A 23,112-nucleotide genomic window follows, 5' to 3' on the forward strand; every position below is an offset into this window, starting at 1 on the left:
AATAATTTAAGTAACAAAAAATTTTACCGTAAAATAAAATGTTAATATGAAAAGAAAAGTTCTGAGATATTATTACTTCTTATCTAATGAAACTCATTCAAGACTGACAAACAATTTTATAAACTCAAATAGAATGTAAAAAATATTTTTGTATAAATAATTAAAATTTTAAGTTATATTTTTAAACGTAAATGATAAGTTTAACTTTTTTTTTTCTTTAAAGTTATCCTTCCATATAAATAAAAATAATTCGTTACCTATGTTGAATAAATTTAATTGAGACCATAAATTATTATTGAAATGGAAATATTTAATAATTTTAGTCTCTCTTATTACAATCTCAAACCTTGTCAACTAAGAGAAATAATATTAATATTGTAGATTATTACTCAGTATAAAAATGCTTATTAAATTTTATATTAAAATAAGTCAAAATTGATTTAAGATTTAAAAAGAAAGTAAATTCAGTTAAATTTTAAATGAGTTGTCAATTAACTTTTATATACAAAGATTAATAAATATAATAATGATAAACTTCTGAGAAATCAAATTAAATTTTTTCAGTATTTAAATTACAAAGGAGTTTCTTTTTTGTTTGGTGAAAAAATCAAAACATATGGAAAGTTGAAGTTCTTTCCCTGTAATGGCAACTAATTGAATATAAGTGAAACGTATTCCAATGAATAGAAAAAATATTAACAGTGAAGTGTTTATGAGTTAAAATTAATATTCCAAAGAAAAAAATTAATTGGAGAGTGGAAAAAATAAATAAATAAATAAATGTATACATAGTTGAGAGGGCATTAAAAATATTATTATTATTGACTGATAATTTGTTTTTTGTTTCCATTTGGTAAATGGTCATATTTGAATCAAATGTTAATTATGCTTATCCAAGTCTTGGTTGGTCTTCTCTTGTGTTTTTGGCATGATCATATTTTTTATTTTATTTTATTTTATATTATTTTTACAGTAAAATTAAAAAATAAAAATGAAAAAACCCAAAACACAAATAAAGCATGAGAAGGCATAAATGTAGAGAGGACTATCCCCACTCAATACAAAATACTATATCTATGTACTTACCCTCCTCTTCCCTCCTATCAACCACTTCTCTTCTTCTTTTCTTCATGCTCTCAACAACAACAACTCAAATATACCTTTCTCTCTTTGCCCAAATCCTAAATCCAAATTCCTGTTTTCAAATCAAATCCCAATCAACCTCTCAAACCCCACAAAGGTTAATCTCTGGATAAAAATTTCATCTTTCTTTCAATTTGTCATACCTTTCTTCTCGCTTTTTTCACTTCAAGATTCAGACGCGCTTTCGTTGCGTCACTCTCTCTTTTCCTCCTCGTGGGTTCATCTCTATTTGCTCAAATGGTTAACCCTACGCGGCTTCGAATTTTCCGATTGCGTTCAATGTGCGGTGTTTAGCCGGGACCCAGAAAACCTAGGTGCCTAGGGCTCTTCCAATCTTTCGTGGGTTTTGCACAAAATTCGATTTTTTTTATTCACTGCGAAGTGGGCATGGTGGGGAACGACGACGCGGGTCACCTTTCCGCCTCCCGGAAAATGTTCTGGCGGTCGGCGTCGTGGTCATCTTCCCGGACCGCCGCCGGGAACGCCTCTACCGGCGAGGCGGGTAAGGGTTTCGCAGATTCTGGCAGCGCAGAAGGTCCTCACAGAGAGAACCGGCGGTTCCCTCCGCCGCCACTTACGCCTCGGTCGCAGCAGAATTGTAAGGCGCGGTCTTGCTTGCCGCCGCTGCAGCCGCTGTCTATCGCTAGGCGGAGTCTTGATGAGTGGCCGAAGGCGGGCTCCGATGACATCGGCGAGTGGCCGCAGCCGCCCACCACCCCGGGAGGGAGAGGTAATGGTAGCAATGGTGAAAGGTTGAAACTTGATTTGTCTTCCATTCAGCATAGCAACCCTGATCATAGTAGGAGTAACAATGGTGGGCTTGTGAAGAGGGATAAGATTGCATTTTTTGACAAGGAGTGTTCAAAAGTTGCTGATCATGTGTACCTTGGTGGTGATGCTGTTGCTAGGGATAGAGACATTTTGAAGCATAATGGTATCACTCATGTGTTGAATTGTGTGGGGTTTGTGTGTCCTGAATACTTTAAGGCTGATTTTGTGTATAGGACTTTGTGGCTGCAGGATAGTCCCTCCGAGGACATTACTAGTATCTTGTATGATGTGTTTGACTACTTTGAGGATGTTAGGGAACAAGGTGGGAGGGTGTTTGTGCACTGTTGTCAAGGGGTGTCTCGGTCTACATCTCTGGTGATTGCTTACCTTATGTGGAGGGAGGGACAAAGTTTTGATGATGCTTTTCAGTTTGTGAAGGCTGCAAGAGGGATTGCTGATCCGAATATGGGGTTCGCTTGCCAGTTGTTGCAGTGTCAGAAAAGGGTCCACGCGTTCCCTCTTAGTCCTAGCTCTTTGCTTAGGATTTACAGGATTGCTCCACACTCCCCGTATGATCCTTTACATCTTGTTCCCAAAATGTTGATGGATCCTTCGTCAGCTGCATTGGACTCCAGAGGCGCGTTTATTGTGCACATTCCTTCGGCAATATATGTTTGGATTGGTAAGAACTGTGAGGCCATCATGGAGAGGGACGCCAGAGGGGCTGTTGGCCAGATTGTTCGGTATGAGAAGGTGCAAGGGCCAATTGTGATGATTAAGGAAGGTGAGGAACCGGCTTACTTCTGGGATGCTTTTTCGAATTTTCTGCCTTTGATGGATAAATCTGGCAATAGAGTAGAAGATGGAAACTTGACTAGTAAAGTTTCTCCTGGTGAGAGGAGAGTGGAAGCATATGACGTTGATTATGAAGTTTTCAAAAAAGCAATCACAGGAGGATTTGTGCCTCCCTTTGCGTCATCGGAGAATGAACATGAAACCCATCTGCCTGCAAGAGAGAGTAGTTGGAGTGCTTTAAGGCGTAAAGTTGCCTCTGCTAATATGAAGGACTTTGTTTCTACCCCTAGGTTATCCTTTCCTAGGGTTTATTCAGATTCCATGTTGTGTATTCATACATCAGCAAACTTGTCTCCATCTTCATCCCTTTCATCATCGTCATCGTCTATATCATCATCCTCTTCACCGTCTTATGTTTCTCCAGATTCCATTTCTTCTGATTCTAGTACTCATTCTAAGTTTTTGTCAGAAGTGTCCCCAGATTCTTCCTCTGTGGTTTTTACTCCTATTCCCGTATCTTCTTCTTTGTCCAGTTTTTCTAATTTGTCAATCTCTTCAAATTCTACTTCTAAAGCAGTTTCTAACAGTACAGATATCCTTGGTGTCAAGTTATCACATCCCTGGTCTCAGTCAGCCTCTTTACCATTGAAGAAACCATCAACTTCCCTTGCTGAACGAAGAGGTAGTCTGTCAAAATCTTTGAAGTTGCCACTGAAGAATGATAAGAAACAAGTAATGGATAAGCCACCTACCTTTCATAATAGTCAAGAATATGACATTATTGTCAATGGCAATGTTAGCTATTTGCAACAATCAGACAGTAAAGATGATTTTTGTGAGTCTAACAAGCATGCCAAGGAGGGAGTTGTGAATTCATTTCAAAAGTGTGAGCTGGCACTATGTCCAAGCATTGTTGACAGCACGCACCTCAAGGAATCATCACTTGTTCGGAACTCTTTTGAGCCTTTGATAGATAGTTCCTCAGTAGAAGACGCGGTGCTTGGTCAGTCTGCAGCATTGAAGGGAGCCAATGAGAGTGGCTTGGCGCAGTTTAATGTCGCACAGACTTCGGTATATCACTGGCCCAGTTTAGAAAAGGTTGAGACATTTGGTACAGATCATTTGGATTCTAAAGCTGCTTTTGTCATATTCTCTCCCAGTATGCACTTAAACGCAGGGAACATGCTATATATTTGGGTAGGGAAGTCTTTCAATTGTGACGCTTCACAGGTTCACTTGGATGTTGATATACAGTTAGATTGTTTAGGAGCTGTTGACTGGAATCAAATTGGTTGTGATCTCCTTGATCGGTTTAGTTTGCCGAAGAGTACAGTCATCAAGGTATGTATTCCACTGACATTTTGTTCAAATTGTGCAATGCAAACATTCTTTTATTTTGTTTTTTCTTTCTTTTGCTTCTATTCTAGAGTAAAACATAGTAGCCACAGGTTGTGTTTGCTTATTTGGTCTCTTTAGTCTCATTATTATGTTTTGGTTGGAAACATTCTTAATGATATGCTGAAAACAACACGTACATCATCTATATTTTTAGCTCTTTAGCAAGAAGAATAATCAATTTGGAAGAAAGAAAATACTGTTTTAATTGCAGCGTATCTGGGTGGAGGAGCAGATTGTTGGATTTTCTTCTTCCTATGGAACTCAGATAAATGGGAGTTTAAGTAAACTCCAGATCATTGAATGTGACAAGCTCAAAGTTGAATGTGCTTATTATTTACAAACCTTCCTTTTTATTGGAAAACTTACTCTTGCTAGGATCAGCAGATACAATGGTATCCTATTTCGTTTCTTGGGATAGTGATTTTCCTTGAAATCCATCTCCTCCAATTACCTGTTTCCCTTAGTATTATATGTTTTATCCTTTAATTCCCACCCTTCTCTTGTTTGCATCAAGAGCATTTTGTCCCTCAGTTTTTGCGTGAAGCATTTGACTCTGAACTTCAAACCATTACTTTTTTTGTTTCCCATGATGCCAAATTTACGGTGAATAAATCACCCCAACCTTGCGTTGATAGTATCTGTTGATTTGTCATATATCTTCTATATATATATTTTTTTCACTTTTTCATGAAAGAATGAATTGAGCTTTATGCACTATGGTGGATTGTCCCAATATTTTGCATTCTCATGATGTTGTGTTCTGTGAATAGATTGTTAAAGAGAATGAGGAACCTTCAGAGTTCCTTGCTTTGCTCAGTTCATTGTAGCTCAAATGAGACTAGGAGAATCCTTGGTTCAAGTAGCTTCTATAACATTTTCAGCATCTGCAGCTATCTCTATGTATGGCAAATTTTCAGGCTCTAATTGATCTTCCCTGTGAAAAGAGATCCAGTGAGGTAATCCATATATATTATTTTCTATGTTTCTTTTTCCTAATTCTGATGTTATAGTAATAATACATAATCTGTGATATAAACTGAGTTTTAGTAGATTTTACTTGCAGGAGGTTGCCCCATGCCAAGTGAATTGTAGCTCGGCTGATTGTACAGTGCTTTTTAACACCCTCAACCTAGAAATTTATGTTAAACATACTCAAATTTCTTTCATATTCTCTCTCATGTTATTTATACAAGAACAATTCCTTCTTAGCAGCTCTCTTTCTCTCAATGCGGAAAATGTTAGGCTGTAGTTTATTTGCTTATATGTGAACAAATACGCCATTAAGAATTTCTAAATTCAAACCATAGCTGAGTGATATAGATGTTCTCAATAAAATATATTTACCAACATTCTTGTATGATTCATCACTATGCTGAAAATGTTATGCTTGTCACTTTCAATGATCAAACATGTTTAACAAACTGAATTCAATGACTGTTTCTGCTATGTATGTTCTTTGAATATGAATGAAATGTGAATTCAATGACCATTTTGGAATGTAATCAACATATTTTATCATAATGTAAGCAAGTTAGCATTAAAACTTGATTTCTTTCCTAACCAACATTTTCACATAAATGTTATTAAAGAAATGTTTTCAACTTTTAAATCAAATAAGTTTATTTTCGAATTTATTCCTTGCCCAAAAAAATCTTTCTTGTTTTAAAGATCTATGAAATTTTTGTTGGTCTCTTTTACTGCTTACTTTAATTAGTTGAATGTGTAAAATAAAAAAAAATGTTAATTCAAATAATAAATATATTTTCAGTGAATAAAATTATTTTTTTAAATATGTAATTTAATAATTTATTTATTTTATATGAATAGGGTAATTATGTTTTATTTAAAATATTTAGAGATATATAAATAACAAACAATTTTGCACTGAATAAAATTATATAATAACGAATATAGACAAGGCTCCTTATACGCTTTCCAATGTTGTTTTTTTGTATGTCATTCAGATGAAAGAACAAAATTAAAAATAAAATAAAATTTAATTAAACATTAAAAAAAAAAACAGTTGAACAACTCAGGTAATTGTTTTTTCAAATAGACAATCACATATGTATTAATTCGATATTTATTGTACAACATTTCTTTGTGACAAATATCTCTTATAATCACCCATTCTTTTTACTAAATTTATTTTTTATAAAAAAAAAGAATAAATTAAACATAAATATGATATTTAATATAATTTAAATTCCTTTACAGCATAAATATGTTATATATTACCACTAAATCATAAACTTATATGCATTATATATTTATTAATTTTTAAATAACTATTCAAAAGTCAAAAGGTGATTCTTAGATAGTTCACAATATACAAATATTTATGCTAACAAATCATGACATTTTGAAGTAAAAAAGATAGAATAAAATTTTGATAACCGCATTATTTTTTATTTCACAATAGCTTGTTATCTAATTATTTACGTGTTCTATTTTTAATGATTTATTAAATTACAATATAAAATTTTCAAAGGCACCAATTAAAAAATAAATTAAATTATAGTATAAAAAACGAAAATGCAACTTGAAACTCCCTCTATATTAAAAAAAAAATTACTCATATTCTAGAATAATTATTTTTTTTTAAAACATAAACCAAATGTAGCATGCAGAAAATTAAGTATTACTTATTTTATTTTCACGTACCAAACAAATTCACACAAAAATATTTATTTATTTATTAAAAATTATACGATAGAAGCAGGGGCACTTGTGCCTTGTTTCAGCTAGATATTAGTAAAATAATAAATTTTTAATTAAATTTATTTTACCAAAATTTAATTAATTTATTTTGTTTTAAAATATCAATTTTTTAAATAACTAAATAAATTATATCGTGCCAATTTATATTTTGTTTCTCTTACCGACCCATCTTGAAAACCTTATGCACAAGTTATATGGGCTTCGGATATTGGGCCATCTTGAAAATCTGAGAATTCTTTCTGTACCACCACATGTTTCTTCTTCCACCATCCTATTTCACAAATATCCCTCCTCTGATATTTCTTCCTTTGATGACAGATATGGGGTGTCGTGCGGCCGTGGAGTAAAAAGAGAAAGAGATCAGGGTTTGAAGAAAAAATTAAAAAATAAAGTAAAAGTAAAATAAATATTTATCTAAGGTTATTTTTGAAATTAAGAAAAATTGGGGTGGTACAGGGAGAAAGATGTGGTGGTGGAGGAATAACACTCTGAAAACCTTGGGCTTGAAAAGGTTGTACTGTAAGTTTGAGTTCTATATAAACCATCCCTATTCTCCTTTTAACTTCAGTTGTTCAACCCTAAACCCTAATTTTAGTTTCTGCTTCTGCAACCATCCGATTTTCAAGGTTTCGTTCTACTAAGTCTTCCCTCTTTGAATCTTTGTTCTGAATCTTGTGTTTTGAGTATTTTTTTTTTTTATTTTTATGAATTTGTTTAGGGTTTATATGTTTCAATCTGCTAATGCAATTTAGTGTAATCATGTGTGTTTGCAGGAGGTTGTGAGAATTGTTGGTGAGTGATTGATATGGCTCCTACTAAGGGTGAGTCTTGTATTGTTATTTCATTATCCATTTCTTGAATACTGGTTTTGTGGTAATGATCTAATTAACCTTTTTTTTTTTCTTGAGCAGTGGTCAATGCTAAAAAGCCTGATCCCAAAGCTCAGGCCTTGAAGACGGCTAAGGCCGTCAAGTCTGGTGGCCAAGTCCTTAAGAAGAAAGCGAAAAAGATCAGGACATCTGTTACATTTCACCGGCCGAAGACATTAACTAAGGAAAGAAACCCTAAATATCCTCGCATCAGTGCTCCGCCCAGAAACAAGTTGGATCACTATCAGATACTTAAATTTCCTTTAACTACAGAATCTGCAATGAAGAAAATCGAGGATAACAATACACTGGTTTTTATTGTTGATCTCCGTGCTGACAAAAAGAAGATTAAAGATGCTGTGAAGAAGATGTATGACATTCAGGCCAAGAAAGTAAACACATTAATCAGGTAATGGGAATCAAAATTGACGATGTCTTTGATCTGCTACATGCAGATTTGAGTTATTGAAAAACAACCTTATGTAGTGAAAGTGGACCAGTTGCTTAGTCTACAGGGATTGCTATTTGCTCTTGTACTTCAAATGCATCATCATTACTATAGCGTAGGTAGAATTTTGTTTTAAGAAGTGTGGTTTCTTTTTTATTCTTTAACAAATACCATTTTGCTTGCAGGCCAGACGGAACTAAGAAGGCCTATGTTCGGTTGACTCCAGATTATGATGCCTTGGATGTTGCCAACAAGATTGGTATAATCTAAGTTGTACTCTTATATTATAGAAAAGTCAATAGTTCTTCTATATGTCCCTATTTTGGGGCTTTTTTTTTCTCTGTATTGACGGTTGTTCATTCAATTTTGAGCTGAGTACATTTTTATGAATTAGGGTTTATGCTGGTATAATTATTCTCTGACCGATTGCCTGCCTTCTTGTTTTATCATTAGTACCACGTTATTTTATATCTCATGAAATCAATTGTCCCCTTGAAATTCTATTGCTTTGTGGTCCACATCTTGATTTTTTGGCATTAATTTATTATACTCATTTTCTGCGTTAAGTTTTGTACAATGGCAGTATTTGTTTATCTGTTCTTACAGGATTTAAAGTTAAATATTTTGGTACCTTTTGGCGCAGAATTTGAATCACCACAATTTTCTTGAACTCATCAATATAGTTTAACAAAAATATCTTCTATATACCAAATTTTGTAATTCTAGAAGGGCAAGTTCTCACATTTGACTCTTCATCTTCACTAATATAAACTCCAACAATTCTATAAATTTTCCCATGAATCATTATTTTAATCTACCACCACTTTCTAACAATGATTGTATGTAAGTTTAAGTTTAGCTTGAAAAGCAGAGCTGGGGTGATTTCTGACTCCAATGTTTCCAAGGTCTGATCACTCTCGTTTTCTTTATTCCATACCACAGATATTAATTTTTATCCGGATACTAGCATGTTGATTATTACCTGTTATCTATTGTCATGTAGGTTGGTGGTGGGTAATTGTAAAATTTGTTGACGGATATATCATAGTTTTACTCGTGTATTTGAGTATAGAAATATAGTCTAATCTAATAGTTAGGCACTGTAGACCTGTTGCTCCTGGATTTAAATTTGGAAGCAGCCCTTGGGCATATTCTAGCTCAGGCTGTTATATTGAGGAGCCTTCTTTTATTTTGAATGCCAGACATAGTCAGGTGTCTGCCATTATTTGGTAGAGACTGTTACATGTCTGGGACATAATGTACCGAGGGTGTGTCTAACAAATATGGGTTTTCTATGTTGTTGGATAACACCTCTTTGGAAGGTGTCCATCGTTGCCCAGTAATACACCTTGTTATTATTTGAGCTACATCTGGATTCTACATCACATTTTCTGCCTCACCTTTGTTCCTTTTACACAATCATTTCATACATAAAATTTGTTGGATTCACCGTTTTTCTTTTGTATTCAAGCAAATTTAATTATTGAAGTTCCACTAATGGTGCCTGAATACCCGTGTTAGTTTTTTTCCTTTGTTGCTAAACAATTAACAGAGCAATATAGTTTGTGACCTCTTTAACTTCCAGACATAGTCAGGTGTCTGCCGTATTTTGGAATTTGGTAGAGACTGTTACATGTCTGGGACATAATATAATGAGAGTGAGTCCAACAAATATGGGTTTTCTGTGTTGTTAGATAACATCTCTTTGTAAGGTGTCCATCGTTGCCCAGTAATATAATTTATTATTATTTGAGCTACATCTGGATTCCACATCACAATTTCTGCCTCTCACTCTCTGTGTTAACTTCAACAAAATCGTTCTTATATTATTTGCGTTGTTAAATTTCATTGTTGTATGCATATTCACAGACAAGTTTACTTACTTGAAGTTCCACTAATGGTGCCTGAATAACCCGTGTTAGTTTTTCCTTTGTTGCTAAACAATTAACAGAGGAATATAGTTTGTGACATCTTTAACTTTGAATACCAGACATAGTCAGGTGTCTGCCGTTTTTTGGAATTTGGTAGAGACTGTTACATGTCTGGCACATAATATAATGAGAGTGAATCCAACAAATATGAGTTTTCTATTTTGTTGGATAAGATCTCTTTGGAAGGTGTCCATCGTTGCCCGGTAATATACTTTGTTATTATTTGAGCTACATCTGGATTCCACATCACAATTTCTGCCTCTCACGCTCTGTTTTATCTTCGACAAAATCGTTCTTATATTATTTGCATTGTTAAATTTCATTGTTGTATGCATATTCACAGACAACTTTAGTTATTTGAAGTTCTGCTATTGGTGCCTGAATACCCATGTTAGTTTTTTTTTTTCCTTTTTTGCTAAACAATTAACAGATATAGTTTGAGACATCTTTAACTTTGAATACCAGACGTAGTCAGGTGTCTTCCGTTTTTTGGAATTTGGTAGAGACTGTTACATGTCTGGCACATAATATAGAGGGTGAATCCAACAAATATGAGTTTTCTATTTTGTTGGATAACATCTCTTTGGAAGGTATCCATCGTTGCCCAGTAATATACTTTGTTATTATTTGAGCTACATCTGGATTCTACATCACAATTTCTGCCCCTCACCAATCTTTGTTTCTTTCAACAAAAACATTATTCCTGCTGTTAGAATCTATATTTGTCTTCGTATTCAAACAAGTTTAATTATTGCAAGCTTCTGTTATGGCTATTGAATACCATTTTTAGTTTTTATTTATTTATTTATTTATTGCTAAACAATTATTAGATGAAAACAAGTTATTTCATTTTTGTACTTAGAATACCAGACATAGTCAGGTGTCTGCCTTTTTTGGAAATTTGGTAGAGACTGTTACATGTCTGGCACATAATATACTGAGGGTGAATCCAACAAATATGGGTTTTCTATGTTGTTGGATAACATCTCTTTCGAAGGTGTCCATCGTTGCCCAGTAATATACTTTGTTATTATTTGAGCTACATCTGGATTCCACATCACAATTTCTGAGCCTCACTGACCTTTGTTCGCTTAAGCTAAATCATATTTACAGTATTCCTGTTGTTTAATTATTCATATTCAAACAAGTTTAATTATTGCAAGTTCCTATTATTGTGCTTGAATAAACTTGTTTGTATGCTTTTCTTTTTGGCTAAACAAATATTAGAGGAAAACAATGAGATTTTTTTACCTAGTAAGGTTACGTGTATGCTTTCTTTGGAAATTCGGTACAGAATGTTACTTGTCTGTCATAATATTTACCTAGAGTGAGTCTGATAAATGTGAGTGTTCATGTTGTATTCTAACATCTCTTAGAAAGGTGTCCGTCCATCTTTGCCCTATAGCTTGTTTTGCTAATTATTTGAGCTACATTTGGATTTCAACATGGCAAAACCTTAGCCTCGCTTTCCCTTTCCTTTAACCTTGGAAGTACCGAAAGGGAAGTCATCTGTAGCCAAATCAACCGTCGGTAGAAACAGGCTTTCATGCAGTCCTTTAAGTATTTAGTGATTGTAATAAAAGCGTTCTTTTTCTTTTATCCATTTATGATTATGTATACAAGGGTGTGTGGATTATGTGTACACAGGTTGGATAGTAGAGCTGAACAAGAAGCTTGAATAATGTGAGACTAAGATTGTGGTCATACCCTGTTTGACATTTATTTTGTATGATGGTTTGATGCAGCTATAGAGTATTTAATAGGATATAGGTTCTATTTGTCTTTTTAAGTAGTCATTTATAGGAACCTCGTATGGATCTTTTATATATTGAACAATGTAGTACTGCACGAATGGATATATAGGAATACAAATTTGATGCTCATGATATGATCTTCTACATCTATATAGGAATACAAACTGGTCTCATTATTGAATTATTATGAATTTTAAAGAAAACGTTAAACATCAAAATATTTCAATTTATTTAAGATGGATTGGTTTTGTAACCAAATCTTTACAGTACCATTTTGGGTACATTTTGAAGTGATTTTCAATTCATAAATTTTAAAATCTATGATTTTCAAAATTTTACAAATTTTGTTGCATTTTCGTTTTTTATTTATAATTTAATTTATTTTTTAATAGGGGTGGGCAAATCAAAATGTTCAGAGACAAACTGAACTGTACTGTATGAACTGAACTAAATTAACTATTAACTAAATTGTAAATTACACTAATTTTAACTAAACTACAATATAAACTGAACTATTAACTATACTAATTTTAAATTGAATTAACAATACATGTTTTTTTTAATTGAAAATTATTTTAATATTTATTTTATTTTATTTATAAATGTCTAATAAATTAATTTTTAATTATTTAATATTATTATTTTCTATTTTATTTATATTTATTTTATTAATAAAAATTATTTTATTATTTATTTATTTTATTAATAAAAAAAATATAAATATATGTATCAATATAAATATATATATATATATATATATATATATATATATATATATATATATATATATATATATATATATAAAAAAATATAAAAATATAAATTTTGTAAAATTAATTATTATTTTTTTATGTGAACAGTTATTTTTATTAATATTTTATTATTAAATAAAGTTTTTTTTGACAAGATGAAACAATTGAACTGAAATTAGAGAAGATGTAAGAGTAGATACAGTTCTGTTAATTGAACAATATAGTACAGTTAACTGCAATACAGATCAGTTATTTTTATTTTTACCTAGCCCTAATTTTGGTATCAAGTACGAATGCAGTTAAGTTTTATCATCAAACTTAGCAATTTAAAAAGTTAATTAACAAAGACAAATCTTTGATCATCAAACTAGTTTGAAAGACAATTATAATGACAAATTTCGTATCCTCAAACCTAACTAGCTTGCTAAGATTCTGTACTACGGTTTTTACGTTAAAAATAATTAATCCACTGTACAAACATATTAATTTACGTTAAAAATATTTATCCCACTATACAGACATATTAATTCTTGGAATTGTTCTTTGTGATTATATGTCATAAACAATTCAAAATATGGAAAACAAAAAACTTGTCTTTTTATCAACAAAATAGAAATACTTAAAATTAAAAAAAAAATGTTACACTGATGATATCAGGTCATTTTTACATATGGGTTTAATAAGCCTAGATGAAAACATAAACAAGGTATTAAAAGGTAAGGCTTTGGGAGTCAATTTGTCAAAGAAAATTTATAGCCTCCCAAAAGTATTCAAATTGTGACATGCCGAAAAACAAAACTCACACAAATAAAAGAAATAAACAAAAACAGTGTTTGTCATTTTTTCGAGTTGGCATGAGAACGTTGTTACGAAAGGTTTGGTTCTGTGTACATTAACGTGTTCATTTGTGAACCAAACTTTCTGGTCCCATCAAATGTATGTTTGATCGTCAATGGTTTAGGATGAGATGGTTCCATCCAAGACCTAAACATATGGTCCCATCTTTCACACACAAACACTTTTTCCCTTTGAGAAGAAAAATTACCTACAGCCTTGAGAGCAAAGAGAGAAAGATATGGCTCTTCCAAGACCAAGTACTGAAGAGAAAGCCCTTTCTCAGCTCAAAGAAGGAACAGCATCATCTTCAGCAGCACCACCTTCTTCATCTTCTTCATGGAATAATAGCCTTCACAATTTCTCTCCTTTGAATCTACACCACAAGACTAGCAAAATTGGTAGGTTTAACATTCTTCTTTCTTTCTCATTTACACATATCTTTCTCCAAAACTACTTTTCGAGAGAGAGAAAAAAAAAGGTTATTTATAAATTAAACTTTGTTGTTTTATAAATTGAGGTATGTGTAAACTAATGTTTGATTACCAGAAGAGGTTATTGATATCATTATTGGAAAGCAAATAATTAAATTTTTTTTCTGTTTTTTTTATGATAGGTATTACTTTGTGTGAGATGAATCTCAAATCATACACAATGAAAATTAAAATTCTTGAAGGAATGTATATAAATTTTAAGGTTAAATATTTTTTTCTTCTAAATTATTTTAAAATATTATATTTTTGGCCTTCGGTAAATTATTTTTTTTATACTTTATGAAAGAGATATAAAACATTATTTTTAACAGATCATGTGTAAAGTGTTTTTTATATGACAAAGGAAATTTCACAATATAATTTTGACATCATGTTATTTGTTGGAATAAATTTGGGTTAAATATGTTTTTAGTCCCTATACTTTGGGGCGATTTTGGTTTTAGTCTCTCTTTCAAACTTAGGTACAATTTAGTCCTTCAACTCTAGAAAATTCTGGTTTTAGTTCTTTTTACCAAATTTTTTCAATTTTATTTGCTGTTTCAAACACGTTTCTCAGTTAACATTGAAGCAAAAATGTGTAAAACAGTGTAAACAATCCAAATGCTATAATGAAACGTACTTGAAACAGCAAATAAAATTAAAAAAATTTGGTAAAAAGGATTAAAATAAGAGTTTTCTAAAATTGAAGGACTAAATTGTACCTTAATTTGAAAGAGAGATTAAAACCAAAATCGCCCCAAAGTATAGGGACTAAAAACATATTTAACCCAATAAATTTGTATGACTTTATAAAATTTAGAGATGAAATAGTTTATAAATTAGTTTAAAAATAAAACATACTTTTATAGTAATTTTAGATGAAAAAAAACATTTAATCTTAAATTTTATCTTTCTTCCAAATTACATTATAAAAGACTACATCTTTGCTTCCTTTTTTTTATTTAATTTTTTCTTATATTTTCTTTGTTTTTCTTACATATAAAGAAAGAATGTGTGAATAATTAGAATTTTACGTGATAAAGGAAAAAAATTTTGAAATTTTTATTCCCAAAAATAGAAAATGGTGACCTAATTTGTGGAGTATTGACTGATTCAGAAGACAGTGATGAAGATATGTTCACAGTTCCAGATGTGGAGATCACAGCCATTAATGTTCATTCTCAACCAAACAGTAACCTTAAACAATCTAACGTGACAGAACCTCAGTTTCAAACTGGTTTTCCTGGAAAGCGTCGCAGGGGAAGAAACCCTGCGGATAAGGAACATAGACGTCTCAAGAGGTATACATACACGTTACATATTACACATATTTGCTAATTCACATGTTTGGAATAAAGAAAAAAATAATACACACATAATTTTTTTATTTTTAATTTTTTCTAAAAGAAATATAAATTTATTTCTATCCAACATTTCAACTTTAATACTCATATAACCAAAATTATGATATATAAATAATATAAATAAATTAAAAATCTTATTTTACATGTTTGTAAGATTTAATCATATATAAATTTACTTACTATCATAGTATTATGACGTCCATTATTATATCTTTATTGTTAGACTATTTACAATATCTATAACTCAACTTAGAAAACACTTTTAGTTTGAAAAATAATAATTTTCTATAATATTATATATGATTAAAACTAAAATTTTAAGTATTTAATTGCAAGTATCTTATGCATTTTTTTTTTCTAGAAGTTGATTTTCTTTTTCTAAGGGGTGTTTAGGAATGCCCTTATTCAAATGTATAAGAGAAAGAAGTAATAAAATGTGTTCTAATGACTTTAAAAGTTTAATCTTCTTCTACTAATTAGTATTGAAATTGTGGGAATCAATTATGATGGGTTTTCTTGTAATGATAAATGGAAGAAACTATTTCTATTATAATTGAAGAATAAGCCATTTAAAAGATTGTATGTTACCTATAGAAAAAAGATAATACGAGGAACACAAATTTTTGTATAAATATAATAAGATAGTAGTAGTTTAATGCTATTAATTAACACCTTTCTTAAAAAATCAAAGTAAAAAAAAATATTAAAACAACACCTTTTAGATTTTCGTATGGTTTAGAATTTGTTTGGGTACAAATTAGTAGAGTTTTTGAAATTTTTTCTATTAAAATATAACTTTTTAATGATTTTTATTCCTAACAGAAATTATGTATTTGGTATATGATGCTTTAATGATTTTTTTTTTGGTGATTAATAATTTTTTTATTTTTATTTTAACTTTTACTATCAAGTGACATTAGTTGTTACAACTTGTTCATTAAGTAATATATTAATTACTTAGTATGATTACACTTATTTTTGTGTTTGTGTTTGGTACACAACAAATTTATATATTTTTGTGTTCAATTTTCAATACTTTTTTTTGTCTTATTTTGATATTAAGGAGCTGTACTTTTTGCTATGGTCTTTCTTATATGTTAAGTGATGATGAATTATGTATTAAGTAATTGTGACTGACAAGAATTAATTCATGTATTTTCTTAATTATTTTTTGAAAGAAAAAAAAATTAATCAATTTGAACGAAACTATGTTTTTTTTTTTCATAATATTAAATATTTATAATATTTTATTTTTTATTTTTTAAAATTTACTTAATAACTAAACATATTTATAGAAAAGACATTTCTAAAACTATTTTTTTTTTGTAAAAAGGATAATTTAAATAAAAAAAATGCATTTTTTTTCTGAAAGCTAATTTAGATAAAAAAATATAAAATATAAACTCATCACAATCTGTACATTATCTCTGACATTATTTGTTTTCAAATAGGTTATTGCGAAATAGAGTTTCCGCTCAACAAGCTCGAGAAAGAAAGAAGGTTTATGTGAATGATTTGGAAGCAAGAGCCAAAGAGTTACAAGATAAAAATGCTATCTTAGAAGAACGTATCTCTACTTTGATCAATGAGAACACCATGCTTAGGAAGGTAACATTTTTTGAAGTATTAGTTTCATTCTTTTTCTTCTAGAGATAATGTTAATTTATAATATATAAGTAGATGCAAATTTTACCTTACAAGTTGATTTTTAAATTTAAAGTCCACTTTTTAATATTGTATTTGAGTTTATCTTAGCGATATTTATTGTTTGATAAACATTATTTTACGGATTGAGTTAGGTTTAAAGTATACTTCTAAACAATTTCTAGATATAAAACATTTCACTACAAATTCTTTTATAAGTTTTATACGTGAATCTAAGTATTGCATTTTAATTTTCATGTACTAGTGTTTGTCAATTAATGATACAGATTGAAGTGTTGTATTAATCATGATTCACAGGTTCTTATGAATGCGAGGCCAAAAGTTGATGATAGCAATGAACAAAAGCAAGAACAGTTAAGTAAGAGCTAACAAGGTTAAACCTTCAAAAGATTTATTTATAACTTATTCTATAATGTAAATTTACAACTGTATGACTACTTTCTTTCTTTTATACTTTTCTCTAAGACCTTCTTCATCTCCACATCAAGGTTTTTTGTTCGGCATTCTTTGATGTAGTGAAGTTGGAAAAGATTCAGAATTAATGCTTATTGTATAGTATAGTTTCAATGTGTCTTCAGAAAATATGTAGTTACTGTAGATTGAATTTAAAATTTATTAGATTTTATGATACTCTAGTGGAATATATTGCAATATTTTAGAGTTATGATGACGAGTTTTTCATCAATATGTTATTTATAAAGATATCACTAATCATTTTAAGGTTATGATTTTATTTATTTGATGTGTAATGGGTGATGTTGAATATATTTTTTGTGTTAGTTATTACGTGTAAGTTATTCACCTCATCATCATCTTTGTTCTTCTTTATTTATCATATTACACTAACATTCCTAACTAGCTCACAGCAAAATAAATAAATGTTAAAATCATAAATAAATCTTAAATAGTAATTAATTTGTACTTCATCCTTGGTTAATGTCACAATCTTTTGTTCCTTGAAATTAGCTATGACCTTTACATCATTAATCCCTTTATTAAGAGGTATGTTCCTTTTGATATAGGTTATTTATGAACACATACAATTTCATGTATGTTTATTACAATTTTCCTATTTTTTCTCTATGGTTATCTGATTATTTGCTTATTAAAATTAAAATATATACGTAATCATAGTTGTAGAAAAGGAGTTTCAATTGAAAAAGAATTTCTTTTATGATTTTCTTTCATTTCTTCTTGATCACGTATACTCCTAAATCAATAACTAATTAAAGGAAGTATAATAATAAGTACTACGGATTTCGTTCTAATTATATAATATTTTATGCAAAATTATAATTCTATACTTGAAATTAATGGCAACCGTTGTGAATGTATACTGTGAAGATGATTTTCATGAAATTTCTCAATTTTTTTTCTTTAAATGAGTTTTTTTTCACTTTTTCTTCAATGTTTCTTCCATGAGTAAATGGTGATATGTTTCCAAAAGACATTCTGATATCCAAGTTAGTATGTTTCGTCAGTTAGTAGTTAATATTGTAAATATGAATAAGAATCATTTGTCTCGAGAGGTGTACATTTATATGATATTTATAGGTTTCTGAGTTTTCACCTATATATAGGCTTGAGTGGGTCATGACTCATTTACCTCAAGGATAAATAATAATACTCCTTTAGAGTATCTAAGGTTAGGTCAGGACTAAGTAGAAACAAGTCGGTTTGTGATTGGATAGCATTGGGTAGTGTACATTGCATAAACCTTCCAATTTTCTTATGAATTGAAGGCATGTGAAAATCTTTAGTAAAACACTTGTAGTTGATCGTTGACTTATGAAACATGATACTGACCGTTGATACTCGATAATTTTCCAAAGAACATGGTTTTTTTTCGAATAAGTCAATTTATTTGGAGCCATGTACATCCAATCTTTTTCCTATTCAAAGATCAACTTTTTTTCTCTATGATTTTACATTGACACTGATTTATCAAGAATATGTAAAAAAAATTGAATTATTTAAATTTATATAATTATTCATAATAAAAAAATATTTTTCAGTTTTATCATTTTAATAACTATTTATTGTAAAAGAATTATTTATTTTATTATTATTTTATTAACTACTTTGTAAAAATATTATTTTTCGTTATAATGATTTTTATTTTAATAGCTAAAATTTATTTTTACTGTAATTATATATATTTTTTTTTACTTTTTCAATTTTACTCTTTTAATTATTATTTTCTAAAATTTAAATAACTTATAACTTATGTGCGTTTATGTTAGTTAATATAAACGTGTTTAATACAAAACAAGGTAGAAACTTAGAAAAGATAACGGTAATGAAAAATTCAAGTTTATTTTTCAAATAATTTTTCATAAACCTTAATTGTTCTACATTGAGTAATTTGTTTTTATTCTAAGCTTTTTATTAAACATGAAATAGTTAAACTATCATGAAAGAGTTAAAAATAATATGTTCAGCAACATATTTTTGGAATAGTAATTTTTAAATATTATAAAAACTATGCATGAGATCGACGTCTCTAAAAAACGAAGATTTTTCCAAACACAATTGTCACAGTTAATCACTCGACCAACATGTTGATGGTTGGTCGATCGATAATTACATTATTAAAAATCATTATCACAAATCAAATATGCTTAACAAGTAAAAACAAGTGAAACATCTTTATAGACTTTTAAATCGTAATTAGATCAATTTTAACTCAAAACTCAAAACCTATAAATACAAAGATAAAATAAAAAAGAAAGTGATTGTAATTATTACACATTTTAAACTTTACCGTGGCCATAATTAAATGATTTGAACATGAGGATGTTTTTAACATATACCTACCTACTCGACTTAGACATTGAAGAAGAAAAACTTAGAAATATCATGACAAAGACTCAGAATAATGTGAAAGAGACTAACACAAAGTGTGAAAAAGTAATTCCCAAACTCCCATCCGAAACATTTCGTATCATTTGATAATTCCGTTTTGTAAATTTGTGAAGAATTCCTAGCTTTATAAATTTATCGTTGGCAGAAAATGAGTACTTGAATGTATCGTTGCTAGAAATTTCGCTGTATCCATTAGAATTACTCGTTTATTGTACATGTATTTGGAGAAAGTTATGATAAGCAAACATTGATTAAACTTGGGACTATGAAGCTCAAATAAACATTCTCGCTCAAGAGTTTAATATCTCTAATATGGTGGTAACAATAGTGATCATTTTTCAAACATCGAAAATTTTGAATGACTCTACGACAGTCTGCAGCCTCTCTTTCATCTTTTCCCATCTTCTCTCGTTTGCTCCCGTTGTCAAGGTGTAAAACTTACCTATAATTCATAATTAAAACATAAATAAAAACATGGATGATGTTCTTAAATTTGAAACTAAGTTTTCTGGTATTTTACTAATTTAAAACTCAAATGTTTTGTTTTTTAACACTGAAAAAAAGTCGTCTAGATACAAAATTGCATACATTTTCTAATTTTGAAGATTTAAGGGACACGGGAATTTTTACCCAAGATTTAATTCGGTTTCTAAGTTCAAAAAGAAAAAAAAAAGAGAGGCTAATTTACAAGCTTGTTAAAATGAGTTAAATATGTTTTTGATTTCTTAACTTTTAATAAAAATTAGAAGTAGTTCATTTTCAAAATTATGGTCTGATTTAGTCTCCAAATTTTAAAAATGTATAGATTTAGTCTTTTTAACTAATTTTTGCTAGGTTTATTTGACATTTCAAAATGCTTTTTATGATAGCATTTGAATTGTTTACACCATTAAACACATTTCCACTTCAATATTAACTTAAACGAGTTTAAAACATCAAATAAACTTAACAAAATTTGGTTAAAAAGACTAAATTCACACAATTTTAAAGATAACGAACTAAATTGATTCAAATTTTTGAGAATGGACTAATTCTAATTTTTACTTAAAATAAGTAAGCAAGAACAAAAGGGTCAAACCATACCATTGCCAATGGAGACTGTGCTGAGAGCATGACGAGTATAGTTTGGAGCCTTGGCGATGAACTCAAACTGATAGTACTTTTTCCCTTCAACATCTTGCTGAAGCATTAGACATATGAATAAACGAACAAAATCAACAGATTAAATGAAAAGAGTCTAATTAAACATAAAAAGATAATGAATACAAACAAGGAAAAGAGATGTAAGACATCAAACCTCTTTTGCTTCTATTATCTTGGTTTTCTGGTTTGAAGGGGCCAAAACCTTTTTTATCAGAGTTTCAGCGACCTCTTGAGGAGACCCAAATTCTGTAATATCCTGTTTGCCAGTTGGTATCACATTTACACTGACATTCTCCAGTGGTTCAATGACATCTTTGAACACCTTATCTTGACCTTCAATTACTACTTCCTGCTCACTCCCCATGGTAAAAAAGAGATGAAGCAGCTAACCTTAGCTTCCATTTTAGCTTTGTATCAATAAATAAACTTGATATAGATGTAAAGTCACACTAATGTAGAGTGCAGACAGTATTACAACAATGCTCACCTGCCACCCAAAAGGGTAGAGAAATGAATATCCATCTTTCTTGTCCAAAACAGACAAAAATCCTTTCTTGTTTTCTGCAGCAACTGAGCCATATCAAGAGCATATCCTCAGGGTGTCAGGCCTCAATATTTAGGAAAGTCACAAGTGTCATAAACAGCATTTGTATCTTCCTGATCAGGCACAATTCAGTGACATGGAAAACTTAACTGCTTAAAATGCAATCTTACAAGCGTTTGAGTGTTGGTTGATCAGAAAAAGTAATGGGGCAGTAGTTCCAATGGCAATCACTTGGCGCCTTCCTTGTCTATCTGCCAAGGTAAGGCAATGGATTAAAAGAAAACCAAAAAATTGATACAGTCCCCGTTAATGATAGCAGTTCAGTGTCAGATAAGAGTGTTGTTATATCCTCCTTCAAATCTTCACAATACCTTTTAAATAATCTATTAAATGGAAACAACAAAACAAATACATTTACTGTCTTGTAAACATGAAAATAAACATGGAAAATCCAATATGTACTACCATATAAAGTAAGAGGATATTGTAGAAGGATCTATAATTGGTCGTCATATAATCCTCTAAGTTGTTTACAACAGGTGTAGTGATTGCAAATCAAAAACTGTCAGTTTTCATTGCAAAAAACAAGTAATTCATATTAGGACATTTTGTGCCCCACATGAAAGCCCAACTACATAACTGCTTACTATTTTCACTCTTCATTCTCAATCATGTTTTGCTATGGCTAATAGCCTAAGCAAGTTTTGAAGGAAAGAGAACCATGTGCTTAAAATATTTCTCCTCAGTCAGGGCCTTTCATAGGTAATTCTTTCTAGTTAATGTCTGATTTAGATAACAAGATTTAAATTGCACTGTGCATCTCCATGAGATGCAAATTACCTACACTGATATACAGAAGCACGTTCAATGAGCAATTGGAAAATCTCTATTCTTCCTTAAGGTTTTGAAGCATCAAAGACAAGCAAGAAATCCTAAAATGCCAAACAAGCATACATACATACATACATACATACATACATACAGCGCCCAAGTTCTTCTAAGAAGCCTCAATGAGACACACTACAAACAATGAGAGCTGTGAATTCAACTTGAGCAGACCCAAAAGAAAAAAGAACGAACCTTGCGAAGTTAAAGAAGCAGAGGGCTCATGGGCAGCTTTGAGAGTGAAGGAAACGGCATCTCTTCGAGGAGAACGAGAAGTGGGAAGCTTCTGTAACAGACCCACATTTGGGAAGATTGAAAGGAATTAAATTTAGGAAGTGAAAGCATGAGAGCGTGCGTGTGATTTTGTATTACCTGCGGAAAAGTGTTGTGAAGAAGGGTTCGATGAATTGTTGGGGAATTCTGCAGGGACGTCATTGTTGTTGTGTGAGAAACTGCAGAGAAAATGAAACAAGAACAAGTGACTTGTGTTTGTTGTTGTGTTCTATGTGGTGGAAAACTCCCTTTTTCGGACTTTCACTTATCCATAAAATCTTCTCCCTCCTTACTATTTGCCCTCACTCACATCTTCCATATATGTATATATATATATATATATATATATATATATATATATATATATATAAGATTGTGATACTTTTAAAATTGAGTTATATTAAAATTAATTTTGTAAAAGAAAATAATTTTCCACTTTATCATTGATTAAAAGAATGATAAAAAAGTTTGTGCATGTAGATAT

At 30.4% G+C, this 23,112-nt stretch overlaps 4 protein-coding genes across 7 annotated transcripts; 3 read left to right on the forward strand and 1 right to left on the reverse strand.

Moving 5' to 3' along the window:
• Positions 1–1,049: 1,049 nt before the first annotated feature.
• LOC106759288 (protein-tyrosine-phosphatase MKP1) lies at positions 1,050–5,456 on the forward strand. Of its 3 annotated transcripts, XM_022780079.1 has the most exons (4): positions 1,050–3,780; positions 3,870–4,050; positions 4,878–5,063; positions 5,158–5,456. In XM_022780079.1, the coding sequence occupies exons 1-2, from the start codon at positions 1,531–1,533 to the stop codon at positions 3,927–3,929; spliced, it is 2,310 nt and encodes a 769-aa protein (XP_022635800.1). In that variant the 5' UTR covers positions 1,050–1,530; the 3' UTR covers positions 3,930–4,050; positions 4,878–5,063; positions 5,158–5,456. The 3 variants fall into 3 exon arrangements, with proteins under 3 accessions (XP_022635800.1, XP_014497875.1, XP_014497874.1); XM_014642389.2 differs by having other exon boundaries at positions 1,051–4,050; XM_014642388.2 differs by having other exon boundaries at positions 1,052–4,050; positions 5,171–5,456.
• A 1,888-nt stretch (positions 5,457–7,344) lies between these two features.
• LOC106758154 (60S ribosomal protein L23A) lies at positions 7,345–8,622 on the forward strand. The gene is made up of 4 exons (XM_014641092.2): positions 7,345–7,454; positions 7,602–7,649; positions 7,740–8,106; positions 8,331–8,622. The coding sequence occupies exons 2-4, from the start codon at positions 7,634–7,636 to the stop codon at positions 8,413–8,415; spliced, it is 468 nt and encodes a 155-aa protein (XP_014496578.1). The 5' UTR covers positions 7,345–7,454; positions 7,602–7,633; the 3' UTR covers positions 8,416–8,622.
• A 4,778-nt stretch (positions 8,623–13,400) lies between these two features.
• LOC106759001 (transcription factor HY5-like) lies at positions 13,401–17,583 on the forward strand. Of its 2 annotated transcripts, none has more exons than XM_022779549.1 (4): positions 13,401–13,817; positions 15,010–15,190; positions 16,705–16,861; positions 17,216–17,583. In XM_022779549.1, exons 1-4 carry the CDS (start codon positions 13,658–13,660, stop codon positions 17,285–17,287), a joined length of 570 nt encoding a protein of 189 aa, XP_022635270.1. In that variant the 5' UTR covers positions 13,401–13,657; the 3' UTR covers positions 17,288–17,583. The 2 variants fall into 2 exon arrangements, with proteins under 2 accessions (XP_022635270.1, XP_014497499.1); XM_014642013.2 differs by having other exon boundaries at positions 13,405–13,817; positions 15,007–15,190; positions 17,216–17,581.
• Positions 17,584–19,946: 2,363 nt separating this feature from the next.
• On the reverse strand, positions 19,947–22,922 carry LOC106758773 (psbP-like protein 1, chloroplastic). The gene is made up of 7 exons (XM_014641758.2): positions 22,728–22,922; positions 22,551–22,641; positions 21,641–21,721; positions 21,414–21,496; positions 21,081–21,275; positions 20,867–20,963; positions 19,947–20,225 (listed from the first exon to the last, which is right to left on the reverse strand). The coding sequence occupies exons 1-7, from the start codon at positions 22,788–22,790 to the stop codon at positions 20,122–20,124; spliced, it is 714 nt and encodes a 237-aa protein (XP_014497244.1). The 5' UTR covers positions 22,791–22,922; the 3' UTR covers positions 19,947–20,121.
• Positions 22,923–23,112: the final 190 nt, after the last annotated feature.

Source organism: Vigna radiata, chromosome 4, assembly GCF_000741045.1.
Source record: "Vigna radiata var. radiata cultivar VC1973A chromosome 4, Vradiata_ver6, whole genome shotgun sequence".
Taxonomy (NCBI): Eukaryota; Viridiplantae; Streptophyta; class Magnoliopsida; order Fabales; family Fabaceae; genus Vigna; species Vigna radiata.